The sequence below is a fragment of the Bombina bombina genome, chromosome 2 (genome assembly GCF_027579735.1).
Source record: "Bombina bombina isolate aBomBom1 chromosome 2, aBomBom1.pri, whole genome shotgun sequence".
Classification (NCBI taxonomy): Eukaryota; Metazoa; Chordata; class Amphibia; order Anura; family Bombinatoridae; genus Bombina; species Bombina bombina.
The window spans coordinates 76,116,684-76,142,066 of record NC_069500.1 but is presented as its reverse complement, the minus strand read 5'-3'; the positions used below and the strand labels follow the sequence as shown (position 1 = coordinate 76,142,066).

At 35.3% G+C, this 25,383-nt stretch overlaps 1 protein-coding gene across 1 annotated transcript in view; it reads right to left on the bottom strand.

The window, feature by feature from the left end:
• Positions 1 to 25,383, bottom strand: part of DCC (DCC netrin 1 receptor) — a 980,012-nt gene that overhangs the window by 597,538 nt on the left and 357,091 nt on the right. Inside the window, exon 2 of the mRNA XM_053701117.1 lies at positions 1,509 to 1,829. Within this exon, the coding sequence (XP_053557092.1) occupies positions 1,509 to 1,829 (321 nt within the window). The remainder of the gene's footprint in view (positions 1 to 1,508; positions 1,830 to 25,383) is intronic.

Genomic DNA, 25,383 nt, shown 5'->3' with positions numbered 1-25,383 from the left:
CAGCCCCAGAACTTAAAGGGACAGTCTAGTCAAAATTAAACTTCCATGATTCAGCTAGACCATTCAATTTTAAACAACTTTCCGATTTACTTTTATCATCAAATTTTCTTTGTTCTCTTGGTATTTTTTGTTGAAAGCTAAGACTAGGTAGGCTCATATGCTAATTTTTAAGGCCTTGAATGCTGCCTCTTATGTCATTGTATTTTGACAGTTTTCACAGCAAGACAGCGCTAGTTCATGTGTTCCACATAGATAACATTATGCTCACTCCCGTGGCGTTACTCATGAGTCAGCAGTGATTGGCTAAAATGTAAGTCTGTCAAAAGAACTGAAATAAGCGGTTTATGTAAAACTACAGAATGGGTAGTAAAAGGGGTTATCTACCTTTTAAACAATACAAATTCTGGAATAGACTATCCCTTTAATCATGCACTTCCATGCGCTTTTTAGGCACAAAAATCTTAAGCCTCTTTCATACTAGACATTCTGACTAAAAGCATATTTTACACTCGGGAATCTCTTGCTTCAAATGACTATAAGTCTCAGCTTTCAATCACATATTAAACGTTTCTCTCTTGTTTAAGTGCGCTGTCACACAATATGTTATCCTACTTCTGCCATCTTTGGAATCAATACATAGTGCCCAATTCTTCTTTTTTTTTAGTGTGATTGCTGTTAATCTCACACTATACAGAGTTCTGGATGTGAAGAAGAGACACATATATTGCAATATAATGCTAAAAAACGTTTTTGCATGAGTTATCCAGGAAGCTTTTTGATAAACAGTATCAGTATTATTTTTATAGGTATCGTCTTTCTTTCTTTCTTTCTTTCTTTCTTTCTTTCTTTCTTTCTTTCTTTCTTTCTTTCATCTCTCTTTCTCTCTCTCTCTCTCTCTCTCTCTCTCTCTCTCTGTCTTCTCTGTATAAATGCCTTTAAATGGCTATTAAAGGAAAAGTCTAGTGAAAATGAAACTTTTCTGATTCAGATAGAGCAATTCTAAGCAACTTTCTAATTTACTACTATTATCAATTTTTCTTCGTTCTCTTGGTATCTTTATTTGAAAAAGCATGAATGCAAGCATAGGATCCGGCCCATTTTTAGTTCAGCACCTGGGTAGCACTTTCTGATTGGTGTCTAAATGTAGCTATCCAATCAGCAAGCACTACCCAGGTGCTGAGCCAAAAATAGGCCGGCTCCTAAGCTAACCTTCAAATAAAGATACCAAGAGAACAAAGAAAAATTGATAACAGGAGTAAATTAGAACATTTTTGCTAGACTATTTCTTTAATTATAAGCTTTTCAAATACATTTATAACCGCAGCAAATAGGACTATATACCATAAAAAAACAACTTATTTATTAACCTTAACACGTCAGTCAGGGAAAAAAGGTACATTTATTCTTGTTATCGTTTAAGCTTATTTTAAGATAGAGCAGTTTGTTTTTAGTATAATATCCCTTTAAGAAAGTGCATACAAAGCAATAAAATATTGTGCAGAACTTACCTGCCACTAATACTTTAGCTGTTCGACTAATGATCGCACCAACACCATTCAAAGAGGCTTCACACTGATAGGTCCCTTCATCCGGTCTATGGTGCCTTGTGTGCAGTACGTTCTGTATTAGAAGAAATCCGTTTGATAACTGCTGTCTCCTCTCGTCTACTGCTAGGTTAAGATAAACCCCGTCCTTCTTCCAATTTATTGTTGGAGCTCCCTGATCAGACTGCGCCGAACAGTTCAGAACCACATTACTACCCCGCATGGTAACAACATCGGAGGGCTCACTGAGGAACCATAACGATGTGAAACTTTTAATCTGTGAACCTGGAACAAAGAAAACAATGTGGAAAATTAAAAACAAACAACAAAAATCATAACTATTTGTTATTTAAAGGGGCATGAAACCCATTTTTTTTTCATTATTCAGAAAGAGAATAAAATTGTTTAAAAGTTTCCAATTTACTTCTATTTTCAGATTTGCTTTATTCTCATGTTATTCTTTGTTGAGATATCTAGATAGGTAGGGTGCACATGTTGGAGCTCTACAGGACATGAAATAGCGCTGTCATCTAGTGTTTAACAAAAACTGCTGCCATTTAGTGCTGCAGGCACGTGCGCAATCCTGAACTCACCTTATTGCTTTTCAACAAAGTATAACAAGAAAATGAAAACAATATGATAATAGAAGTAAATTGGAAAGTTGTTTAACATTGTATCTTCTATCTGAATCAAGAAACAAATGTTTTAATGTCCCTTTAACAGTAACTGTAATATTGATGTACTAAACCGTTGTTTTTAAGAGCTGTTCTACAGTTTTTTTAAATTTCTTTTAATTTAAATTAAAATGTATATGCAAACAGAACACACTAAATTATTAACTTTTATCTCTACAATATTAAAGAAACATGAAAATGAAACCTATTGAAACTTATAGATAACATTAATATAAAATGAGCAAGAGGCAAAAATATATATTTTTTACTAAATAAAAAAAATATATTGCCTCCTATTGGCAGAACCTGGTCTATATTAGAACAGATTAACACCTTGGATGCTGCAATTGTTTTTCAATGGTCAAACTCCTCCCATCATTTTCCATATTTGGAGGAGCCAATCTGCATATCTGGATATGGAGATGAGAGGGTTTACCATTGTCATTATGTTAAAAAAATGTGGCTTCATCAGAAAAAGCCAACAAACTGAAAAATATGGAGATATGTGGCAATGTTAGGCTTGTTAGTGTTCAGGGCTGGGAAATTCACAACTCTCAAACTTAAATATCAGGAAAAGGGGTCAGAATAAATCATGAAAGTATATTGCAAAGTTGTTTTACTATGCATAATTAAATAGACAGTGTACTGTGAAATTGTTTTATCTTAATGTGTTTCCGATTACTTGTTATACCAGCTGCAGACTAAAAAAAAAAGTAAGAGAAATGTATCCTTTAGGTTTATTTTTGTAAACAAAATAGTTGGTTTTGTTTTTTCAAAATGGGTTGAGCTTGCAGGGAAATCAGATAGCCTTATTTTATTACTTTCTGTACACACCAAAGCTTCTTTATATATGTATATCTGTGTAAACCAAAGTCCAATGCATAGAACAATTAAAAATTAAACATTTTATTACTTATCTCTTCTACCTCCTACTGGGAGTGTACTTTCTTATGTTGGCTATGTTTACACAGCTTTTGCTTATCTTATACTTAAGTATAGAAACTTTCAGTATAGGAAGGGATACCACAGGAACAAAAGATGCTATTTCAAATGATGAAATAAAGGTAAAGGATCTATTTGTAAACAATTCAATACACTCCAACAGGTAAAATGGATCATTGGAAACAAATTAAAGAGGGAAACATTTAGGGTAAACTGTCCCTTTGAGCATTTTAAATTAACATCTCAAAGATTTTACTGCCCCTTTAAAGGGAGAAAAAAAACATATTTTTTTTTTCATGATTTAGAAAGAGCATGCAATTTTAAACAACTTTCTAATTTACTTCCATTTGCTAATTTGCTTCATTCTTTTGATGCCCTTTGCTGAAAAGCATATCTAGATAGACTCAGTAGCTGCTGATTGGTTGCTGCACATATATACCTTGTGTGACTGGCTCACCCATGTGCATTGCTATTTCTTCAACAAACTATATCTGAAGAATAAAGCAAATTAGATAATAGAAATAAATTGGAATGTGGTTTAAAATGGTATTCTCTATGTGAATCATGAAAGAAAAAATTGGGGTTTAATGTCCCTTTAAGAATAAATTGTTCCTGCTTTTAAAATGTGTTAAACTGTTTTTTTTTGCTTGTTATGACATAAGTTTATGCTTAAGTGAAGGAAGGGCACGTCTCCAAATGAATGATCCACACATCCTGTCATTTCTACGTTGAGTTCAATCTAAGCATATGATGCAAAATCACCTTTGTTTTAAACAAAACACACATAACACAAAGGAGAAACTGTAATCATTCAATACAGCAAATTATCAGATACAGACAGTAAGCGCTCTAGAGTATGCTAGAAAGTTTAAATTCTGCTGATGTACAGGTAAAATAAACTAGAATATTTTCCCATTATGGTTTGTAGGGCCAACAGGATGAAGTTAAAGGTGGAACATATCTTACAAAATAGAATAAAAAAGTTCAGTGCTTTAATCTATTTGGAAAAGAATGAATAAGTCTACAGCCTAAAGGTGTCTATGAAACAAAATGAAATGATGATGTATGTGCAGTGATAATATAAATAGCAGGTATTAATATTTTAAAAGACAAAAGGCTATTCACTAATACTAAAAGACAAAGGTGGCAAAACTGTGTGCCCGAATTAGGGATAATATATATAAACAAATCAATTACATGCCCATTTTACCTGTTTAAAGAGGCGCTAAAGAAATAGTAAAGGTGATATTTCCTATAAATATACATCAACAATTAGATTGCAGCCTAGAAAAACCAGCAGTATGATTGTAAGCCAGAGGTGGGTGGCACTGCCAGCAAATATGTTATATGTGCCACCGAGGGCCCTAATACCATAGTTTAGCCACCCCTACCATAAGGGACGTTTAGATAAAATGGACTTCGCTCCCTTTCAACAGTTATATATGCACAACATTTTATATATAATGACTACTGTGTTATAGTGAATAACAGCTTATAACATGCTTATTAAAATTATTTGACTACTGCAGTAGCGTTGCAGTGTGCTTTTTATGTCACCGGCATTTATTTTGAGTTATGGGTTAGTTTGCTTTACCATATCTAGCTAAATGAGCTAAAATAATGGTCACAATATTTTACGCTTACTGATATCATGGTTGTGACATTATTATTACTATGGGTTATTTGTAGAGCGCCAACAGATTCCGCAGCGCTAAATTCAGCATCTAGTGAAGTTTACAAATGAAACCACTTGGTACTTTTGCCACCAGAACTATGGGTTAGTATCAAGTGACAAATAACATACTGTTGCTGTGTTGGCAGTTAAAACGCTGACACTCTTATAAAGTTACTAAATTTCAATCTTAATGATGTAATTAAAATGTCCTCATTTGAAATGGTTTGGGTATTATAGCTAGGCATGCAGTGCTCTACAAAGTTCTGTCATCCACAGGGTTAACCTTTACCTCACCCTCTCCTGGAATTTTGCTCTTTATATTCAACTTCAGACTATTTTAATATTAGTGAGCAACCATTTTTAAAATGATGTGGAACTCATGTGTCCAAAAAGCAACTATATCCAGCAAAACAGATTGCTGCTGCTATTATTCCCCCAATCCTAGAAGCCTATCTACAGATGCCCATAAAGGGTCTTTGTGCAATGCTAAGTTTACCAAAGCGTTATAGGGACCTAGAGATGAAAGAGAGATGGAGGATTTGACTTCCTAACTCAAGAGCATCCTACAACTGGGGAATCTGATTATATTTAGGGGAAAGAGCTGGAAATAGCTATAAAATATATTTAACATAAACACAGTATAATCTTATAAAACAACTGAGAAATGTGCATTACAATCACTGCAATTATAACTGGCCTCAAGCAGAATAGCTAGAATTGTTTATTTCTACAGAAACTGCAGACAACACAGAATCTGACTTTACAGTATTTTATGTCCCATTGTACAGCTGTATATTTTGAGAATAGGACACCTGCTTCCTCGGAGGCTATTTAGTAATGACTTAAACTCATTTGTAATCTTTATTTATTATTTCTTTTTTGTAAATAAATATTCATTTTCACAAAGATTAATTTAATTATTTCATATAGTTTCTTGTTTACTGTTTAAGAAAAAAGTAATTAGATTAATTGTGGTTTTTTTTTTGTTTTTTTTTACATTTTACACACTTTTTATATATTCTTTACACTTTAGTAAATATTTTATGCATAAGTATGCTTTTAATATATCAAAAATAATATTTTAGTAATAGCCAAATAATTTGCAAGCAGTAAGGATTGTGCGCTAGTAATGTTAACTCTAAAATAAAGTCGGTGTTTTTGTGCTTGACTTGTGATCTTGTGACTTGCTTTGGTATTATGCGTTGAAAGTAAAAAGTTATCATTCTCACGCCAAAACAAGACGCACAAACGGGTTACTTTTAGCGCAATTAGACTGTCACGCAAACTATAACCTCTTCCCCCATAGAAGCGAATGGAGAGAAAAAACTCAACTCGCGGGCTAACCCAAACTTATATTCTCATATACGATAACCTAACATGCAAATATGAGTATTTCACATTCCAATGTTCTGCACATAGCAGAATATGTTCTATGTATTCAAAATACACATTTCTATATCTATCTATCTATCTATCTATCTATATATATATTGATTATTATTTATAGGTATAGATATATACAGATATATAAAGGGATATATATTTAAAATATATAGAACATATTCTGCTATGAGCAGAATATTGGAATGGGAAATATTTATGGTAAATACACAAACCCTTTTTAAAAAATAAATATTGGATACATATTGGATAAATATGGTTTTAGATGTTTTAAAGGGCTCCAATGCACTTGTATATATGTGTATATATTTGTACATATGTATTTGTGTTTTTCTGTGTATATATGTCTGTATTAAATACATATATACACATATAAATGCATATATTTATACATATTCAGCTTTAAAGATGTATATGTATGTATCTCAATGTTAAAGTCTCTTGACTGCCTTTTATAATATCTTATATCTTTGAGCCCTTATAACTTTTTCCGTGCAATATTTTTTTACTCATTTTTATTAGAAAGTGTTATCGTGAGTGTAACTGTACTTTGTAATGTATTTTGATGTTTTGTTTTTTGCAATTTAACCTGCGCGCAAACAATCGCGAAAACCCACGTGCAACTCGACCCGCGCGCCACTTGTAATCTAGCCCTATATAAGTAGGTTCATTTTGCACTTTTTTTTTGCAACAGTTCCTTTGGGAATGGAACTGAGGCGTAAACCGAGAGCTATCTGTGTTAAAATAAGCGCATTCATTGCCAGTATTGACTACACATATCCCTTCTCTGCAATTTTCATTGGCTGAATAATAAATTGAAGCAGTTTTAAATTGTTTTGCAGTCACTTGCACTAAATCTGAGTGCATACTGTATCATTTTGCCTCTGGCTATCCCAGAAGATGAATATAAATGGAACAGTCTAGAAAGACAACAATTTGTAACTTATTTGTTTTTCTACCCATCCAGGAAAGTAAAAGTTACACTTCTTCACACTAATTACATATATCTGTTTGTCCCCATTACCAAGTGTTGTAAGTGTTTATTCACAATATTATTATTTTTTAGTTTCTACTTCTAATAGCCTTGTTTTTTTTTTTTTGTTTTTTTTTCCAAATGGATAATCTATGGCAACCATGTTGCTACTGAAATAATATTTTTTTGTAAAACATTTATAACAGTAAAAAAAATCGGAGATGCCAGTGCCTGTGCTGTACATAGATTTGTGAATGACAAATCTGCAGAACCACTGCATTATGATTTAAATGTGTAGCAAAAATTCCCTTAAATATCTGCACACACATATACTATATACACCTATAAACACACATGCACACAAAAATATACACACACATAAAAATACATACAATTATTAACATGTACACACACACAAATCATTATGCCCATTAACAAAAACGCACAAGCTCATACACACACACATCATTATGCCAAAAACACATACACACACACAAACTTGAAAATGCCCACCTTATAACAAACTGTTTAAACACATGCACACTTCTACACAAATATGCATACACATACATAAACATGAATATGTATGCGCATCACAAACTCATTTACACTCACACACAATGTAACACGTGTACACTCATACAAAAATACACACACATTCGCACACCAACACGTGCACACATTCACAGAAATATGCACGCATATCCGCACACAAACACACACACACAAATATTAACAAACTCAAACACACAAAATCACACACACAATACAGACACACAATCATGCACACATATGAATGATTACAGCAAGCAAAAAGACATTTAGTAATTGGGTAAATAGGGTGTTCACTTTTCTGAATTGTTCAAGACCATGGTTGCATGAAGCCCACATCTAGGCCACAAGGGATTGTTGTATAACCCTCAGCACCAATGAGCATAAATAGATCTCAGTAATTTGTTAGCACACTCATTATTGCATAATTAAAGGGACTGTAGACAAAAAAAATACATTTTTTAAGACAAACCATGAGAGCATTATACTTGGAGGTTACATTTATAATACATTAAAGGGACATGAAACCCAATTTTTTTCTTTCAGGCTTCAGATAGAGAATACAATTTTAAACATCTTTCTAATTTACTTCTATTATCTAATTTGTTTCATTCTCTTGGTATCATTTGTTGAAGGAGCGGCAATGCACTAATGGTTTCTAACTGAACTCATGGGTGAGCCAATCACAATCAATATATATGCAGCCACCAATCAACAGCTAGAACTTAGGTTCTCTGATGCTCATGAACTTTCATAGATAAACCTTTCTGCAAAGGATAACAAGAGAAGAAAGCAAATTAAATAATAGAAGTAAACAGGAAAGTTGTTTAAAATTGTATTCTCTATATGAATCATGAAAGAAAAAGTTTGGGTTTCATGTCCCTTTAAATAGGCCTCCATCCTTTTAAAATGCTAAACTAATATCTCTAAGAAACTTACAAATATCTCTACCTGGTTCTCTTTTTTTTTTAGTAATTTGTTCTGTTGATTGTACTGTTAGTAAAGAACCTGCTACTGGTACATATACACTAAATAGTGCTATTTCCTGGCACTGTCCTTGACTTCTTTAGTTACTAGGGAACAGATACACATATTATCATTCCCATGTAGTGCTATTGGCTAATAAAGCTGGGAATGCTGCCTGGAGTGTGCACTATTCAATGTCTAGACGCTAGTGCACATCATCATATTCATGTAGCAATACTAGCTGAAGAAACTGGTGATAGTGCCAGTAGTATGCACTATTCAGATGTTTAGACACAGCTTTACATTTCTTATTGGCTGTCTTGCCCACAGGATAAAAAACAAAACATTCGGCACAGGAATAACCAAAATAGATGTTTGTATGTTCTGTTGAGAAGTATTTTTAAAAAGGAGCTTTGCATATTCAATCAATTATTAATAAAATTAATTAAGTGTAACTAATTTCCATGGTCTATTTTTAACTAATAGTGTGATTATAATCTCATTTTATTTTCAGGGGTTACCTCTGGGATAAGTGTAAGGATAATGATATGTGGCTCTTGACCAATCCCTCAGTTAGGGAACATACAAAAAAAGTATGGGTATCACTGGACAATACAGATCTAAAATGTTGAGGGAAAAAAAAAACTTTACATTCTAGCCCTAGTGTATTTTAATTTGTGGTTAGTTTGAGTCCAAAATGTGACATTTCACAAAATATTATAGCTTCCTGTCAAGATGATATATTTATGTGAAGTCTGAAAGAGAACAAAAGCGTCAGCCAAATATTTCCTTGGAGAGAAAACAAAGATATTAGTAGCTAGTTACTGCTCTAGTTGTCTGCAATATTAACATTGTATTTCTGCTTTAAAGGAACAGTAAATTACAGAGTCTGGATGCTTACAAATCAAATGATACAACACATATAAGAAGTTATTACTACTGGTTTGCTATTGGATGGCTAAAGTACTGCCCATGGGGTCAAGTAGCATGTGCATTTTTTCAAATTATTCATTTCACATTATGTCAATTATTTAAAAAAATATATATTAAACAATGTTAAATTTAAATGTTTTTGTATGATTTTCTAAATTCTAATAAAGTTATTTCAAAGAAAAAAAAAATAATGTAGCTACCCAGGAACACAGTGTGATTAATGTGTCATTGGGCTTCATTGCTGATCAGTGATCATGATCTGAACAAGGCCTGCACATATGTCACTGGTAATCTCAATGGCTCAAACCAGTATTTAATTCAGTTCAAAGTGGACTTTTGAATATCTGCACAAATGAAACATTTTATTACTGGTCTTATGCCCCTTTACATAAGTTTATTATTCAATACATTCACTTCTTAACAGTTTGGAAGCAGACTGGCTAGTTTTTTTCTCTATTAAAATTGTACTTTAGGGTGACTGAGGCCTGGCAAATATATTCTTCTCTCAAGATTCAGTTTGATAAATTTGAACCACGTTTAACCTACTGGTTGCTGCACATAATACCAAATAGGACTTCTTTATAGATAAAGACATAATGTTTGTGTAATATATTACAATACAAGTTAAGAATCTTTGCAGCATGGAAGCGGCAGATACAGTTGATAAATGCACTAGCATACAGCAAAACAAATATACCCATTTATCAAACTTGCCTTATAAAGTAATAAACAGCATGTATGTGAATAAATATATAATATTTTATCCACTGCTTCGGGAACAATGATAAAATGCAAATTAGTTGGATATCTTCTATAAACACCTTATTTAACTGGAAATTAATATATCTATTTTTTTTAATGGAAATCTGTGGTAGAGAAAATCAATATAGCATCACTTGCAGGCATATGTTATGCTAAATTCAGATGCAGAAATACACAAAATGTTCTGTCCTTAAGACAATTTCAATAATAAAATAAAATTTCATCTTTATTGAAAGTTTATAGTGGAACCAGATGATTTTTTTTGCCATCAAAATATTTCTCAAAAGCTTCCTTTTTTGATAGTCAATATTATGCAAACTTAGGCCTAGATTTGGGAGTTTGGCGGTAGCCATGAAAACCAGCGTTAGAGGCTCCTAACCGCTGGTTTTAGGCTACCGCCGGTATTTGGAGTCATTCAAAAAAGGGTCTAACGCTCACTTTTCAGCCGCGACTTTTCCATACCGCAGATCCCCTTACGTAAATTGCGTATCCTATCTTTTCAATGGGATCTTTCTAACTCCGGTATTTAGAGTCGTGGCTGAAGTGAGCGTTAGAATTCTCCAGCCGCAGAAAAAAAGTCAGGAGTTAAGAGCTTTCTGGCTAACGCCGGTTCATAAAGCTCTTAACTACTGTGCTCTAAAGTACACTAACACCCATAAACTACCTATGTACCCCTAAACCGAGGTCCCCCCACATCACTGCCACTCTAATTAAATTTTTTTTAACCCCTAATCTACCGACCGCCACCTACGTTATACTTATGTACCTATAATCTGCTGCCCCTAACACCGCCGACCCCTGTATTATATTTATTAACCCCTAACCTGCCCCCCACAACGTCGCCGCCAGCTACCTAAAATAATTAACCCCTAATCTGCCGACCGCAAAGCGCCGCCACCTACATTATAGCTATGTACCCCTAACCTGCTGCCCCTAACACCGCCGACCCCTATATTATATTTATTAACCCCTAATCTATCGCCCTCAACGTCGCCTCCCACCTGCCTACACTTATTAACCCCTAATCTGCGGACCGGACCGCACCGCTATTATAATAAAGTTATTAACCCCTAATATCCGTCTCACTAACCCTATAATAAATAGTATTAACCCCTAATCTGCCCTCCCTAACATCGCCGACACCTAACTTCAAACATTAACCCCTAATCTGCCGACCGGAGCTCATCGCTATTCTAATAAATGCATTAACCCCTAAAGCTAAGTCTAACCCTAACACTAACACCCCCCTAATTTAAATATAATTTAAATCTAACAAAATTAATTAACTCTTATTAAATAAATTATTCATATTTAAAGCTAAATACTTACCTGTAAAATAAATCCTAATATAGCTACAATATAAATTATAATTATATTATAGCTATTTTAGGATTTATATTTATTTTACAGGTAACTTTGTATTTATTTTAACCAGGTACAATAGCTATTAAATAGTTAAGAACTATTTAATAGCTAAAATAGTTAAAATAATTACAAAATTACCTGTAAAATAAATCCTAACCTAAGTTACAATTAAAGCTAACACTACACTATCAATAAATTAAATAAAATACCTACAATTACCTGCAATTAAACCTAACACTACACTATCAATAAATTAATTAAATAAAATACCTACAATTACCTACAATTAAACCTAACACTACACTATCAATAAATAAATTAAATACAATTCCTACAAATAACTACAATGAAATAAACTAACTAAAGTACAAAAAATAAAAAAGAACTAAGTTACAAAAAATAAAAAAATATTTACAAACATTAGAAAAATATTACAACAATTTTAAACTAATTACACCTACTCTAAGCCCCCTGATAAAATAACAAAGCCCCCCAAAATAAAAAAAATGCCCTAGCCTATTCTAAATTACTAAAGTTCAAAGCTCTTTTACCTTACCAGCCCTGAACAGGGCCCTTTGCGGGGCATGCCCCAAGAAGTTCAGCTCTTTTGCCTGTAAAAAAAACCATACAATACCCCCCCCCAACATTACAACCCACCACCCACATACCCCTAATCTAACCCAAACCCCCCTTAAATAAACCTAACAGTAAGCCCCTGAAGATCTTCCTACCTTATCTTCACCATACCAGGTTCACCGATCGATCCAGAAGAGCTCCTCCGATGTCCTGATCCAAGCCCAAGCTGAAGAGGTCCATGATCCGGCTGAAGTCTTCATCCAAGTGGGAGCTGAAGAGGTCCTCCATCCGGTAGAAGTCTTCATCCAAGCGGGGCAGAAGAGGTCTTCCATCCGATTGAAGTCTTCATCCAAGAGGCATCTTCTATCGTCATCCATCCGGAGTGGAGCGGCAGCATCCTGAAGACCTCCGACGCGGAACATCCATCCTGGCCGACGACTGAACGATGAATGACGGTTCCTTTAAATGACGTCATCCAAGATGGCGTCCCTCGAATTCCGATTGGCTGATAGGATTCTATCAGCCAATCGGAATTAAGGTAGGAATATTCTGATTGGCTGATGGAATCAGCCAATCAGATTGAGCTTGCATTCTATTGGCTGTTCCGATCAGCCAATAGAATGCGAGCTCAATCTGATGGCTGATTGGATCAGCCAATCAGATTGAACTTGATTCTGATTGGCTGATTCCATCAGCCAATCAGAATATTCCTACCTTAATTCCGATTGGCTGATAGAATCCTATCAGCCAATCGGAATTCGAGGGACGCCATCTTGGATGACGTCATTTAAAGGAACCATCATTCGTCGTTCAGTCGTCGGCCAGGATGGATGTTCCGCGTCGGAGGTCTTCAGGATGCTGCCGCTCCGCTTCGGATGGATGACGATAGAAGATGCCTCTTGGATGAAGACTTCAATCGATGGAAGACCTCTTCTGCCCCGCTTGGATGAAGACTTCTACTGGATGGAGGACCTCTTCAGCTCCCGCTTGGATGAAGACTTCAGCCGGATCATGGACCTCTTCAGCCCCCCCGCTTGGGCTTGGATCAGGACATAGGAGGAGCTCTTCTGGATCGATTGGTGAACCTGGTATGGTGAAGATAAGGTAGGAAGATCTTCAGGGGCTTAGTGTTAGTTTATTTAAGGGGGGTTTGGGTTAGATTAGGGGTATGTGGGTGGTGGGTTGTAATGTTGGGGGGGGTATTGTATGTTTTTTTTTACAGGCAAAAGAGCTGAACTTCTGGGGGCATGCCCCGCAAAGGGCCCTGTTCAGGGCTGGTAAGGTAAAAGAGCTTTGAACTTTAGTAATTTAGAATAGGGTAGGGCATTTTTTTTATTTTGGGGGGCTTTGTATTTTATTAGGGGCTTAGAGTAGGTGTAATTAGTTTAAAATTGTTGTAATATTTTTCTTATGTTTGTAAATATTTTTTATTTTTTGTAACTTAGTTCTTTTTTATTTTTTGTACTTTAGTTAGTTTATTTCATTGTAGTTATTTGTAGGAATTGTATTTAATTTATTTATTGATAGTGTAGTGTTAGGTTTAATTGTAACTTAGGTTAGGATTTATTTTACAGGTAAATTTGTAATTATTTTAACTATTTTAGCTATTAAATAGTTCTTAACTATTTAATAGCTATTGTACCTGGTTAAAATAAATACAAAGTTACCTGTAAAATAAATATTAATCCTAAAATAGCTATAATATAATTATAATTTATATTGTAGCTATATTAGGATTTATTTTACAGGTAAGTATTTAGCTTTAAATAGGAATAATTTATTTAATAAGAGTTAATTAATTTCGTTAGATGTAATTATATTTAACTTAGGGGGGTGTTAGTGTTAGGGTTAGACTTATCTTTAGGGTTAATACATTTATTAGAATAGCGGTGAGCTCCAGTCGGCAGATTAGGGGTTAATGTTTGAAGTTAGGTGTCGGCGATGTTAGGGAGGGCAGATTAGGAGTTAATACTATTTATTATAGGGTTAGTGAGGCGGATTAGGGAATAATAACTTTATAATAATAGCGGTGCGGTCCAGTCGGCAGATTAGGGGTTAATAAGTGTAGGCAGGTGGAGGCGACATTGTGGGGGGCAGATTAGGGGTTAATAAATATAATATAGGGGTCGGCGGTGTTAGGGGCAGCAGATTAGGGGTACATAGGGATAATGTAAGTAGCGGCGGTTTACGGAGCAGCAGATTAGGGGTTAAAAATAATATACAGGGGTCAGCGATAGCGGGGGCGGCAGAATAGGGGTTAATAAGTGTAAGGTTAGGGGTGTTTAGACTCGGGGTACATGTTAGAGTGTTAGGTGCAGACGTAGGAAGTGTTTCCCCATAGGAAACAATGGGGGCTGCAGCCATTCTGTGGACTCTCAATACCAGAGTTATTTTAAAGGTGCGGCCCAGAAAAAAGCCAGCGTTAGCTACGGCGGGTCGTTACCGACAAAACTCTAAATCTAGCCGTAAAGGTTTAATGAAAGACCAGTGAAAAATTCATGTGAATTTATTTATATAGCAGGATAATATAGAAATATGCTCTAATAACAATGTGACAAAAAGTAACTTCACAAGAGTGAGCACAATGTTATCTATATGGCAAACGTGAACTAATGGCCTCTAGCTGTGAAAAATGTCAAATACATTAAAGGGACAGTCTACCATAGAATTGTTATTGTTTTAAAAGATAGATAATCCCTTTATTACCCATTCCCCAGTTTTGCATGACCAACACAGTTATATTAATATACTTTTTACCTCTGTGATTACCTTGTATCTAGGAACCTTCTTCCAGCCCCCTGATCACATGACTGTGACTGTTTATTATCTATTGTCTTAAATTTAGCATTGTATTGTGCTAGATCTTAAATAACTTTCTGTGCCTGAACACAGTGTTATCTATATGGCCCACGTGTACTTTCTGTCTCTTTTTGTTGAAAAGAGATTTATAAAGCATGTGATAAGAGGCAGCCCTCAAAGGCTTAGAAATTAGCATATGAGCCTACCTATGTTTAGTTTAAACTAAGAATACCAAGAGAAAAAAGCAAATTTGATGATAAAAGTAAATTGGAAAGTTGATTAAAATTAAAAGTCCTATCTGAATAATGAAAGTTTAATTTATACTAGACTGTCCCTTTAAGATTGGAACAGCCAATAGTATTTTAGCAGCTCTAATCCTATTGGCTGATTGAAATCTTTCAGCCAATAGGAATGCAAGGGATGCCATCTTGGATGACATCACTTGCATTGAAGTTCCAGTTTACGGAGGCGACCGTATGAAGAGGATCTCCACACCGGATGTCTTCAGGATGGACCCGCTCCGCGCCGGTTGGATGAACATAGAAGATGCCATCTGGATGAAGACTTCTTGCCACCTGGGTGAGGACTTCGCCGGCTGAATGAAGATGGAAGAGGCCGCCCAGATGAAGACTTCTTGCCGGCTGGATGGATCCTTCAAGCGGAATTCAATAACTGTAAGTGGATCGTCGGGGGTTAGTGTTAGGTTTATTTAAGTTTTTTTTTTGGTTGGTTTTATTTTTAGATTAGGGTCTGGGCAGGTAAAAGAGCTAAATTCCCTTTTAAGGGCAATGCCCATACAAATGCCCTTTTCAGGGCAATGGGGAGCTTAGGTTATTTTAGATAGGTTTTTTATTTGGGGGGATTGGTTGGTTGGGAGGGTGGTGGACATTACTGTTGGGGGGTGTTTTTTTTTACAGGTAAAAGAGCTAATTTCTTTGGGGCAATGCCCCACAAAAGGCCCTTCTAAGGGCCATTGGTAGTTTATTGTAGGCTAGGGATTTTTTTTTTTTTTGGGGGGGGGGGGTTATTTTGATAAGGCTATTAGATTAGGTGTAATTATTTTTTTATTTTTTATAATGTGGTTTGTTTTTTTCTCGTAGTTTAGTGTTTTTTATTTTTCTGTAACAGCGTTTTTTGGTAATTTAGTAATTTTGAATAAAGTTTAATAGTTGATTTAAATTATTTTAGTAGGGTTAGCTTTTTTTAATATGTAATTTAGTTTATTTAATTGCTAGTTTAATTTAATTGAAGTATAATAGTTAAGGTAGGGTAATTAATAGTTTAAAAATAGTTTATTTAATTCTACAGGTAATTTACATTTATTTTAAGATAGGGATGTTGTAATTTTAATTAGTTAGCGGGTTGTTAAGTTTAGGGGTTAATTGCTTAATTTAGTTTATGGCGATGTGGGGGGCTGGCAGTTTAGGGGTTAATAGGTTAAGTTAGTGGTGTGGGAGGCCAGAGTTTTGGGGGTTAATATGTTTATTTAGTGGCAGCGGGATCCGGAGTGGGGTTAATAACTTAATTTAGGTTGCGGCGATGTCGGGGAGCGGCGGAATAGGGGTTAATAACATTATGTAGGTGGCAGCGATGTCGGGCGGCAGATTAGGGGTGTTTAGACTCGGGGCTTATGTTAGGGTGTTAGGTGTAAACGTAACTTGTTTTCAACCATATAAATCAATGGGATATCTGGCAGCATCGAACATAAGCGTTCGGTGCTTTCAGACTCCCATTGATTTCTATGGCATCCGCGGCCTCCAGGGTGGCGGATTGAAAACCAGGTAATCTGGGCCTGAATAGCCACGAGTGTACCTGTTAGAAATTTGATAAATGAGAAAAAGTGTAAGATAGAGCCAAATGTGTATTCGGAACATCTGTAATGACGTAAGCATCGATCTGCGTCAGATTGAGACCGGGCCCGGCGAATCGTATGTTACGTCACAAATTTCAACTTTTGCCAGTCTGTAGGCTTTGATAACTAGGTCGTGTCAATTTCGCAACAATTCCAGCGTATTTGCGGTTGACGGCTTGATAAATAGGCCCCTATGTGTATTTTTATTCCTTTGCAGTGGCCAATAAGAAATCAATATAAATTATCTCCTGCACTGATCAATCAATCACCATGCAGAATGCTTTAGAGATAAAATATAGGAACACAGCCTCATAACCTGTCACCAGCAGTAACAATTTTATGGAATTTTGAAACAAGGATTTTATAAGCACACATATATATATATATATATACTATTCTGTGTAAATTAAAGGTTATCATAGGAATAAGCTGATATGAGGTTTCAGTTGAGAAGAGGAGCAGATAACTGGCCCTATTAATATAGTAAGGAGTGTTTGTCCTTTTTTCAGTGTAAAAGTGATTGGCTTTTATATGAAGGGAAACATAAAAGTTTTCATTTATTAATATGTTGGAATGAGGCTTTTTCTATGTTTAGAGCAAATAATTAAACATACTTTTTTTTTGCTTTTACTCTTAATTAATCTAGGATTTTCATGTGACATGGGCACACATAGCATGGCAATTACACCACTCTATACTAAGTGCTGGGAAAATAAATACAAAATTAAACAGTTACTTTAAAGGCAGAAAGGATAGAAACCAGTATTTTTGTTTAAATTAGTCACTTTTACAAACAACATTTAGTAATTTTACTGTTAACCACTAAAGAGACATTAACTCCCAAATGTCTTATTCCCACCAATTATGTCATCTAATTAGAAAAAAATGTATGAAAGAAGTTTCCCTCCATTCTAGAAGCATAAAAAGAACAGAATTGAAAGCCAATTAAACAGAAAAGAAGTCTTCAGATGAATTCCACTGACAGTCAATTAATGATTCCCATTGCATTAGATTTTATACAATTATGCCATCTATTTCTCTGCAAAGAGCATCATCTGTGAAATTTACTTTGATTGTAGCTTTCAAATTCATACCTGTGTGTGTATTCTATGGCCCCTATTTATTACGGTCTGGCGGACCTGATCCGACAGTGCGGATCAGGTCCACCAGACCTCGCTGAATACGGCGAACGTATTGCTGGTGGCAACACCGCCCCCTGCAGACTCGCGGCCAATCGGGCTACCAGCTGGGGGGTGTCAATCAACCCGATCGTACTCGATCGTGTTTATTTCCGGCGATGTCTGTCCGCCTTCTCAGAGCAGGTGGACAGGTTATGGAGCAGCGGTCTTTGTGACCGCTGCTTCATAACTGCTGTTTCTGGCGAGTCTGCAGGCTCGCCAGAAACACGAGGCATCAAGCTCCATCCAGAGCTTGATAAATATGCCCCTATGTGTGTGTCTGTATCCACTACATTTAATGTGTAGCCTTTAATATCACTTACAGAATATCTATTGGAAGAAAAACAACTCTCTCTCTTAAATCCTTTCATGTAATATAAAGATATATACAGCTTTTGACACATCTACCACACATAGGGTTGCCTCCTCGGCCATGTTTTCCTGGACTATTATGAATTACGCATGTTGCAGGGCAAGCGGGGGGAACATGTATTGAGCCTCTGGACATCACATGAATAAAACTAATGAACACTACAATACGTGTTCCTCCCTGCACACCATGCAGCATGTGTAACTCATAAGTGTCCAGGAAAATATGACTGAGGTGGCAATCCTAAGCACACATTAGCTGAGTTAAAACTAAACATATACAGGGAGTGCAGAATTATTAGGCAAGTTGTATTTTTGAGGATTAATTTTATTATTGAACAACAACCATGTTCTCAATTATCCCAAAAAACTCATTAATATCAAAGCTGAATAGTTTTGGAAGTAGTTTTTAGTTTGTTTTTAGTTATAGCTATTTTAGGGGGATATCTGTGTGTGCAGGTGACTATTACTGTGCATAATTATTAGGCAACTTAACAAAAAACAAATATATACCCATTTCAATTATTTATTTTTACCAGTGAAACCAATATAACATCTCAACATTCACAAATATGCATTTCTGACATTCAAAAACAAACAAAAACAAATCAGTGACCAACATAGCCACCTTTCTTTGCAAGGACACTCAAAAGCCTGCCATCCATGGATTCTGTCAGTGTTTTGATCTGTTCACCATCAACATTGCGTGCAGCAGCAACCACAGCCTCCCAGACACTGTTCAAAGAGGTGTACTGTTTTCCCTCCTTGTAAATCTCACATTTGATGATGGACCACAGGTTCTCAATGGGGTTCAGATCAGGTGAACAAGGAGGCCATGCCATTAGATTTTCTTCTTTTATACCCTTTCTTGCCGAGCCACGCTGTGGAGTACTTGGACGCGTGTGATGGAGCATTGTCCTGAATGAAAATCATGTTTTTTCTTGAAGGATGCAGACTTCTTCCTGTACCACTACTTGAAGAAGGTGTCTTCCAGAAACTGGCAGTAGGACTGGGAGTTGAGCTTGACTCCATCCTCAACCCGAAAAGGCCCCACAAGCTCATCTTTGATGATACCAGCCCAAACCAGTACTCCACCTCCACCTTGCTGGCGTCTGAGTCGGACTGGAGCTCTCTGCCCTTTACCAATCCAGCCACGGGCCCATCCATCTGGCCCATCAAGACTCACTCTCATTTCATCAGTCCATACAACCTTAGAAAAATCAGTCTTGAGATATTTCTTGGCCCAGTCTTGACGTTTCAGCTTGTGTGTCTTGTTCAGTGGTGGTCGTCTTTCAGCCTTTCTTACCTTGGCCATGTCTCTGAGTATTGCACACCTTGTGCTTTTGGGCACTCCATTGATGTTGCAGCTCTGAAATATGGCCAAACTGGTGGCAAGTGGCATCTTGGCAGCTGCACGCTTGACTTTTCTCAGTTCATGGGCAGTTATTTGCGCCTTGGTTTTTCCACACGCTTCTTGCGACCCTGTTGACTATTTTGAATGAAACGCTTGATTGTTCGATGATCACGCTTCAGAAGCTTTGCAATTTTAAGAGTGCTGCATCCCTCTGCAAGATATCTCACTATTTTTGACTTTTCTGAGCCTGTCAAGTCCTTCTTTTGACCCATTTTGCCAAAGGAAAGGAAGTTGCCTAATAATTATGCACACCTGATATAGGGTGTTGATGTCATTAGACCACACCCCTTCTCATTACAGAGATGCACAACACCTAATATGCTTAATTGGTAGTAGGCTTTCGAGCCTATACAGCTTGGAGTAAGACAACATGCATAAAGAGGATTATGTGGTCAAAATACTCATTTGCCTAATAATTCTGCACTCCCTGTATTTATTTATTTTTTAAATAATTGTTCTTCTATATTGTCTGTGTGTAACTAACACCTAACGCATGCGCAATATCTTTCTACCTGTCAACCGTCATCCCCCCCGCCGTAATAACTAATAAACTATATTAACCCCTAATCCACCAACCCCCATATTGTAAAACATCTAATTAACCTATTAACCCCTAAACCGCCATCACCCCTCAACACAATATTTCTTAATAAACTATTAACCCCTAATTTGCCATTCACCCATATCGCAAAGTACCTATTGAAACTATTAACCCTAAACTGCCATCCCCCACCAAAGCAATAAACAAGAGCTGCTGGTGCAACGCCGCCCCCCTGCAAACTCCAGCAGGGGGGTCTCAATCAACCCGATCGTACTCAATCGGGTTGATTGTCGGCGATATCTGTCCACCCTGCTCAGAGCAGGCGGACAGGTTTATGGAGCAGCGGTCTTTGTGAGCGCTGCTTCATAACTGCTGTTCTGGTCAAGTCTGAAGACTCACCAGAAACACGGGCCCACAAGCTCCCTACGGAGCTTGTCAAATGGGCTCCTAAGTTACAAACAATTAAAACAAAAAAGCTAACATTACTTAAAAATAAAAAAAATAAAAATAAAAAATTCTAACATTACATAAAATAATAAACCAAATTATCAAAAATAAAAAAAATAAATCTAATCCCTATGAAAATAAAAAAGCCCCCCAAAATAAAAACACCCCCTAATATAATGCTAAACTACCAATAGCCCTTAAAAGGGCTCTAAGTTAAACAGCTCTTTTACCTAAAAAAAGGGCATTTAAAACTTTAATCCAAAAAAAAAAAAAAAAAGCCTACGTCTAACCCCCAGATAGGTACTCACAGCTCCTGAAGTTTCGGCGCAGAAGTCTTCTTCTTCCAGGAACAAGCCGGCGTGGAGCGCGGAACTGAAGACCGGCGACCACAGAAGCATGTAGTGTGGAGATTTTCTTTGTATGATCACTGTCACACACTGAGGATTGAATTCAAGGTACGTGTTTAAATTAGGGGTACCTTGAATTCCTATTGGCTGATTTAAGTCTTCAAATTAAAATCAGCCAATAGGATGAGAGCTACTGAAATCATATTGGCTGATTTGAACAGCCAATCGGATTTCAGTAGCTCTTATCCTATTGGCTGATCTGAATTTAAAGATTTAAATCAGCCTATAGGAATTCAAGGTACCCCATATTAAATGTGTACCTGGAATTGAATCCTTAGTGTACAATGATGATCATACAAAGAGGATCTCCACGCTCCATGGCTCTGTGGTCGCCAGTCTTCAGTTCCGCCGACGCCGGTCTTCAGTTCTGTGGTCACCGGTTTTCAGTTCTGTGCTGGCTTGTTCTTAGAAGAAGATAGAAGATATTGCCGCTTGGATACTTCAGGAACCGTGAGTACCTATCTGGAGGTTAGACAGGCTTTTTATTTTTTTTTTATTTTTTTTTATTTTTTAGATTAGGGTTTTAATGGGCCTTTGAAAAAGAGCTGAATCCCCTTTTAAGGGCAGTAAAAGAGCTGAATGCCTTACCCTTTTAAGGGTAATGCCCATACAAATGCCCCTTTAGGGGTAATGGGTAGTTTAGGATTTTTTAATGTTAGGTTTTTTTTATTTTGGGGGTTTGGTGGGTGGGGGGTTTTACTGTTAGAGGGGGGACTTAGTATTTTTTTAAGGTAAAATAGCTGTTTAACTTAGGGCAATGCCCTACAAAAGGCCCTTTTAAGGGCTATTGGTAGTTAAGCATAAGATTAAGGGTTTTTTATTTTGGGGGGCTTTTTTATTTTCATAGCGATCAGGTTTAATTTTTTTATTTTTGATAATTTGGTTTATTATTTTAAGTAATGTTAGAATATTTTTTTTGTAATCTTAGATTAATTTAATCTTAGTTTTTTTTTATTTTTAAGTAACGTTACCTTTTTTATTTTAATTGTTTGTTTTTTTTAATTTAGGTAATTCGGGTTAATTTAGGGGGTGTTAGGTTAGGGAGTGTTAGGTTAGGGGGCTTAGTAATTTAATTCGTTATTTGTGTTGTGTGGGTTTGGCGCTTTAGGGGTTAATAGGAAAATGTGTGGGAGGGATAGCGCTAACGAATAGCTGAGAGTTGATAAATCTGATAAAAACTTCAATATATAAGGAAAATGTAAGCAAATATATGTGGATAGGTTGAAGATTAAATATATAAAAAAGTGAAGACAAATAATAATATAGAATAATTAATAAAATGTCAAAATGGTGTAATTAATTTATAAATGCATATCTTTGTTGCCAAAAAAAATGAATCAGATTGGATATGTTTGTTCAAATAAATAAATATTTATTATAACAATAATAAAAATAAATCTTAGAAATGACTCCTAAAAAAGATGCCGGCATCAATAAAAATATATTATAATCTTAATGAACTTAAAAGTGTACGATTGGCTGATCCGTTTGCATATATTTGATCTGCAATTCTAAATAAAATCAGTGGCTATCTAGAATTCTAAATAGAATTGTTAGCAACACATATAAGAATGACTGATAACTAAAAAGTCTATTGTTGAAAAAGTGCTTAATAGCAATGTTCCATAATGGAGGTTATCCGTAAGTAATAATGTTACCAATTTTATCTCCTTAGAGGATAATGTTACCTATTTGTTGTCAGTCCAAAGACAAGATTATGCGGTTTGATGTAGAAAGTAACTGTTTTCTCCGTGTAACTTTTCTCTGCTCTGCGGTCTGTATTATACCATGGGTTTTTTCAGCGTCTGTTCGCTCTCCACCTTGTGTTGTCCGTCCTCCACAGCGGATGTCCAGCGTTTGAAATGGTAATGTTCCCAGATAGATCAAAATCCGGGTTAGAGTTCAGATGGTGTCTCCAAATGGTAAAGTGCCGTTGTGCAGTGTTAGAGCCTATAGATAATAGACCTAGTAAGCACTCTGGGTTCGTATTCGTGGGTCCTGGGGCAGGGATTATACATGCAGAGACAGCTCACAAGTATATCGTGACCGCTCAATGTACCTGTCCTATCCACCAACGATACCTCAGCTAGTTGAAAATAAAGTGATAAGCGTTCAGGGTTTAGTAAGCAAATTCTACGCGTTTCAGCCGCCAGGGGCCTTTATCAAGATGCTTACTAGATAGTTTGGCCATTTTAAATAGCCCTCTCTCTAATCTTATTGGATAATATCCAGCCAATAGTGTCTAAGCCATTGGAAATGAAGCTGTATGAACCAGTATGTTAAAAAACCTTAGTCATATATTTAAACAAGATATGTGATGCATACGGAATACATTGTTTTTATCAATTCACATATATACATTTGACCTCATTGGATCTGTTTTTCAATTGTTGAACCGGGTATTTAATTTATTTGATACAATAAATCCAATCTTGGCAACCTCTTAATTGATATACAAAAATTATATATTGACAACAGTTATTTGAGCGTGTTTTGAAATGTTTTATCAATACTATGTTCCTTAGTGATTTTAATCGCTGCAAGTGCATATTTATGTGACAGTGCTTAGAATGACAGAAAATAATAATGTGAAATGATTACTCCAACCAATTGAACTATGTTTAAAAAGTGAAAAATTTTTATTTGAGTTATATAAAAAATGTTTAGAACTAATTTGATTATAAAAAATATATATATATATATAAAAAAATATAAAATATATATTATATATATATATATATAAAATATATTAAAAATATATATAAAAAAATATTGAATAAAAAATTTTGTATAAAAAATTAAAAGTAAAAAATTAAAAAATTTAATTTTTTTAGAAATCTACTTTATATGGATTTTCATATCATATTTATATCAACATGCTCAGATCCATTTCAGAATTAAGGCCATGAGGGTGGAGGGTTTTAAAAATTAAATATGAATTCAGCTTCTTTTTTCAATAACACATTATTAATATTCCCTCCTCTACTCCCCAAATTAATCTGTTTTACACCCCAATATTTAAAATCCTTTAGACTCCCTTCATGTTTCTTTTTAAAATGGTTATATAATTTCGTTTCTGAAGGAGCCATGTTCTATTTTAAAATATGTTCCTGGATTCTATCTCTTAGAATCCTGCTCATCTGTCCAAAATAGAACAAGTTGCATGAACATTTAATGCAGTAAATTATATTTTTATCAGAACATCTTATTAATTGCTTTGCTTTGAAACTGAAGCTAGTGTTGTATGATTTTATTCACTTTAATTTTATGCTGTATTTGCAGACTTGCAAGTGTTACATGGATAAAAACCAATTAGTTTTCTCTCCTTTCATATCTTTATATGTAGAATGATGTTTCTTATCATTGTATTCACTGGGGGATAATAAACTCTTTAGTTTCTAGCTTTTTTAAAGATTATGTCAGGTTGATTTTTTACTTTATTTCCTAGTATATGGTCCTGTTTGATTAAATGCCAGTGTTTTCTCAAGATTTTTTTTACTTCATAATGTTTGAGCTGAACTCAGTGATGAAAGGAACAGACAGTTCATTAGAATTATTAGTAATTGATTTCTTTTTTGTTGATAATAGGGTGTTTTCTATCATTTTAGCAACCTCTTGTTGTACTTTGCCTATTTTGTTGCTATCATAAACCTTTTTCTACAAATCTGGTTGTTAATATTTGGGATTGTGACTGATAGCTTTCTAGAGATGAACAATTCTTTTTTACTCTCATGTATTGACTTTTTGGGATATTGTGTTTCCACTTGATTTAGATGGCAACTTGATGAGTGTATGTAATTATTAGCGTCGATGGCTTTAAAGTAGGTTTTAGTGTTGTATTTGATTTTCATTAATTTCTATTGCAATATCTAGAAAATTAAGTTTCCTACAATTGTATTCATGAGAGAAGGATATTCCTAGATCGTTACTATTAAGATCTGTTAAAAATAGTTTAATAATTCGACGTCCCCACGCCCACACAATAAAAATGTCATCTATGAATCTGCCAATAG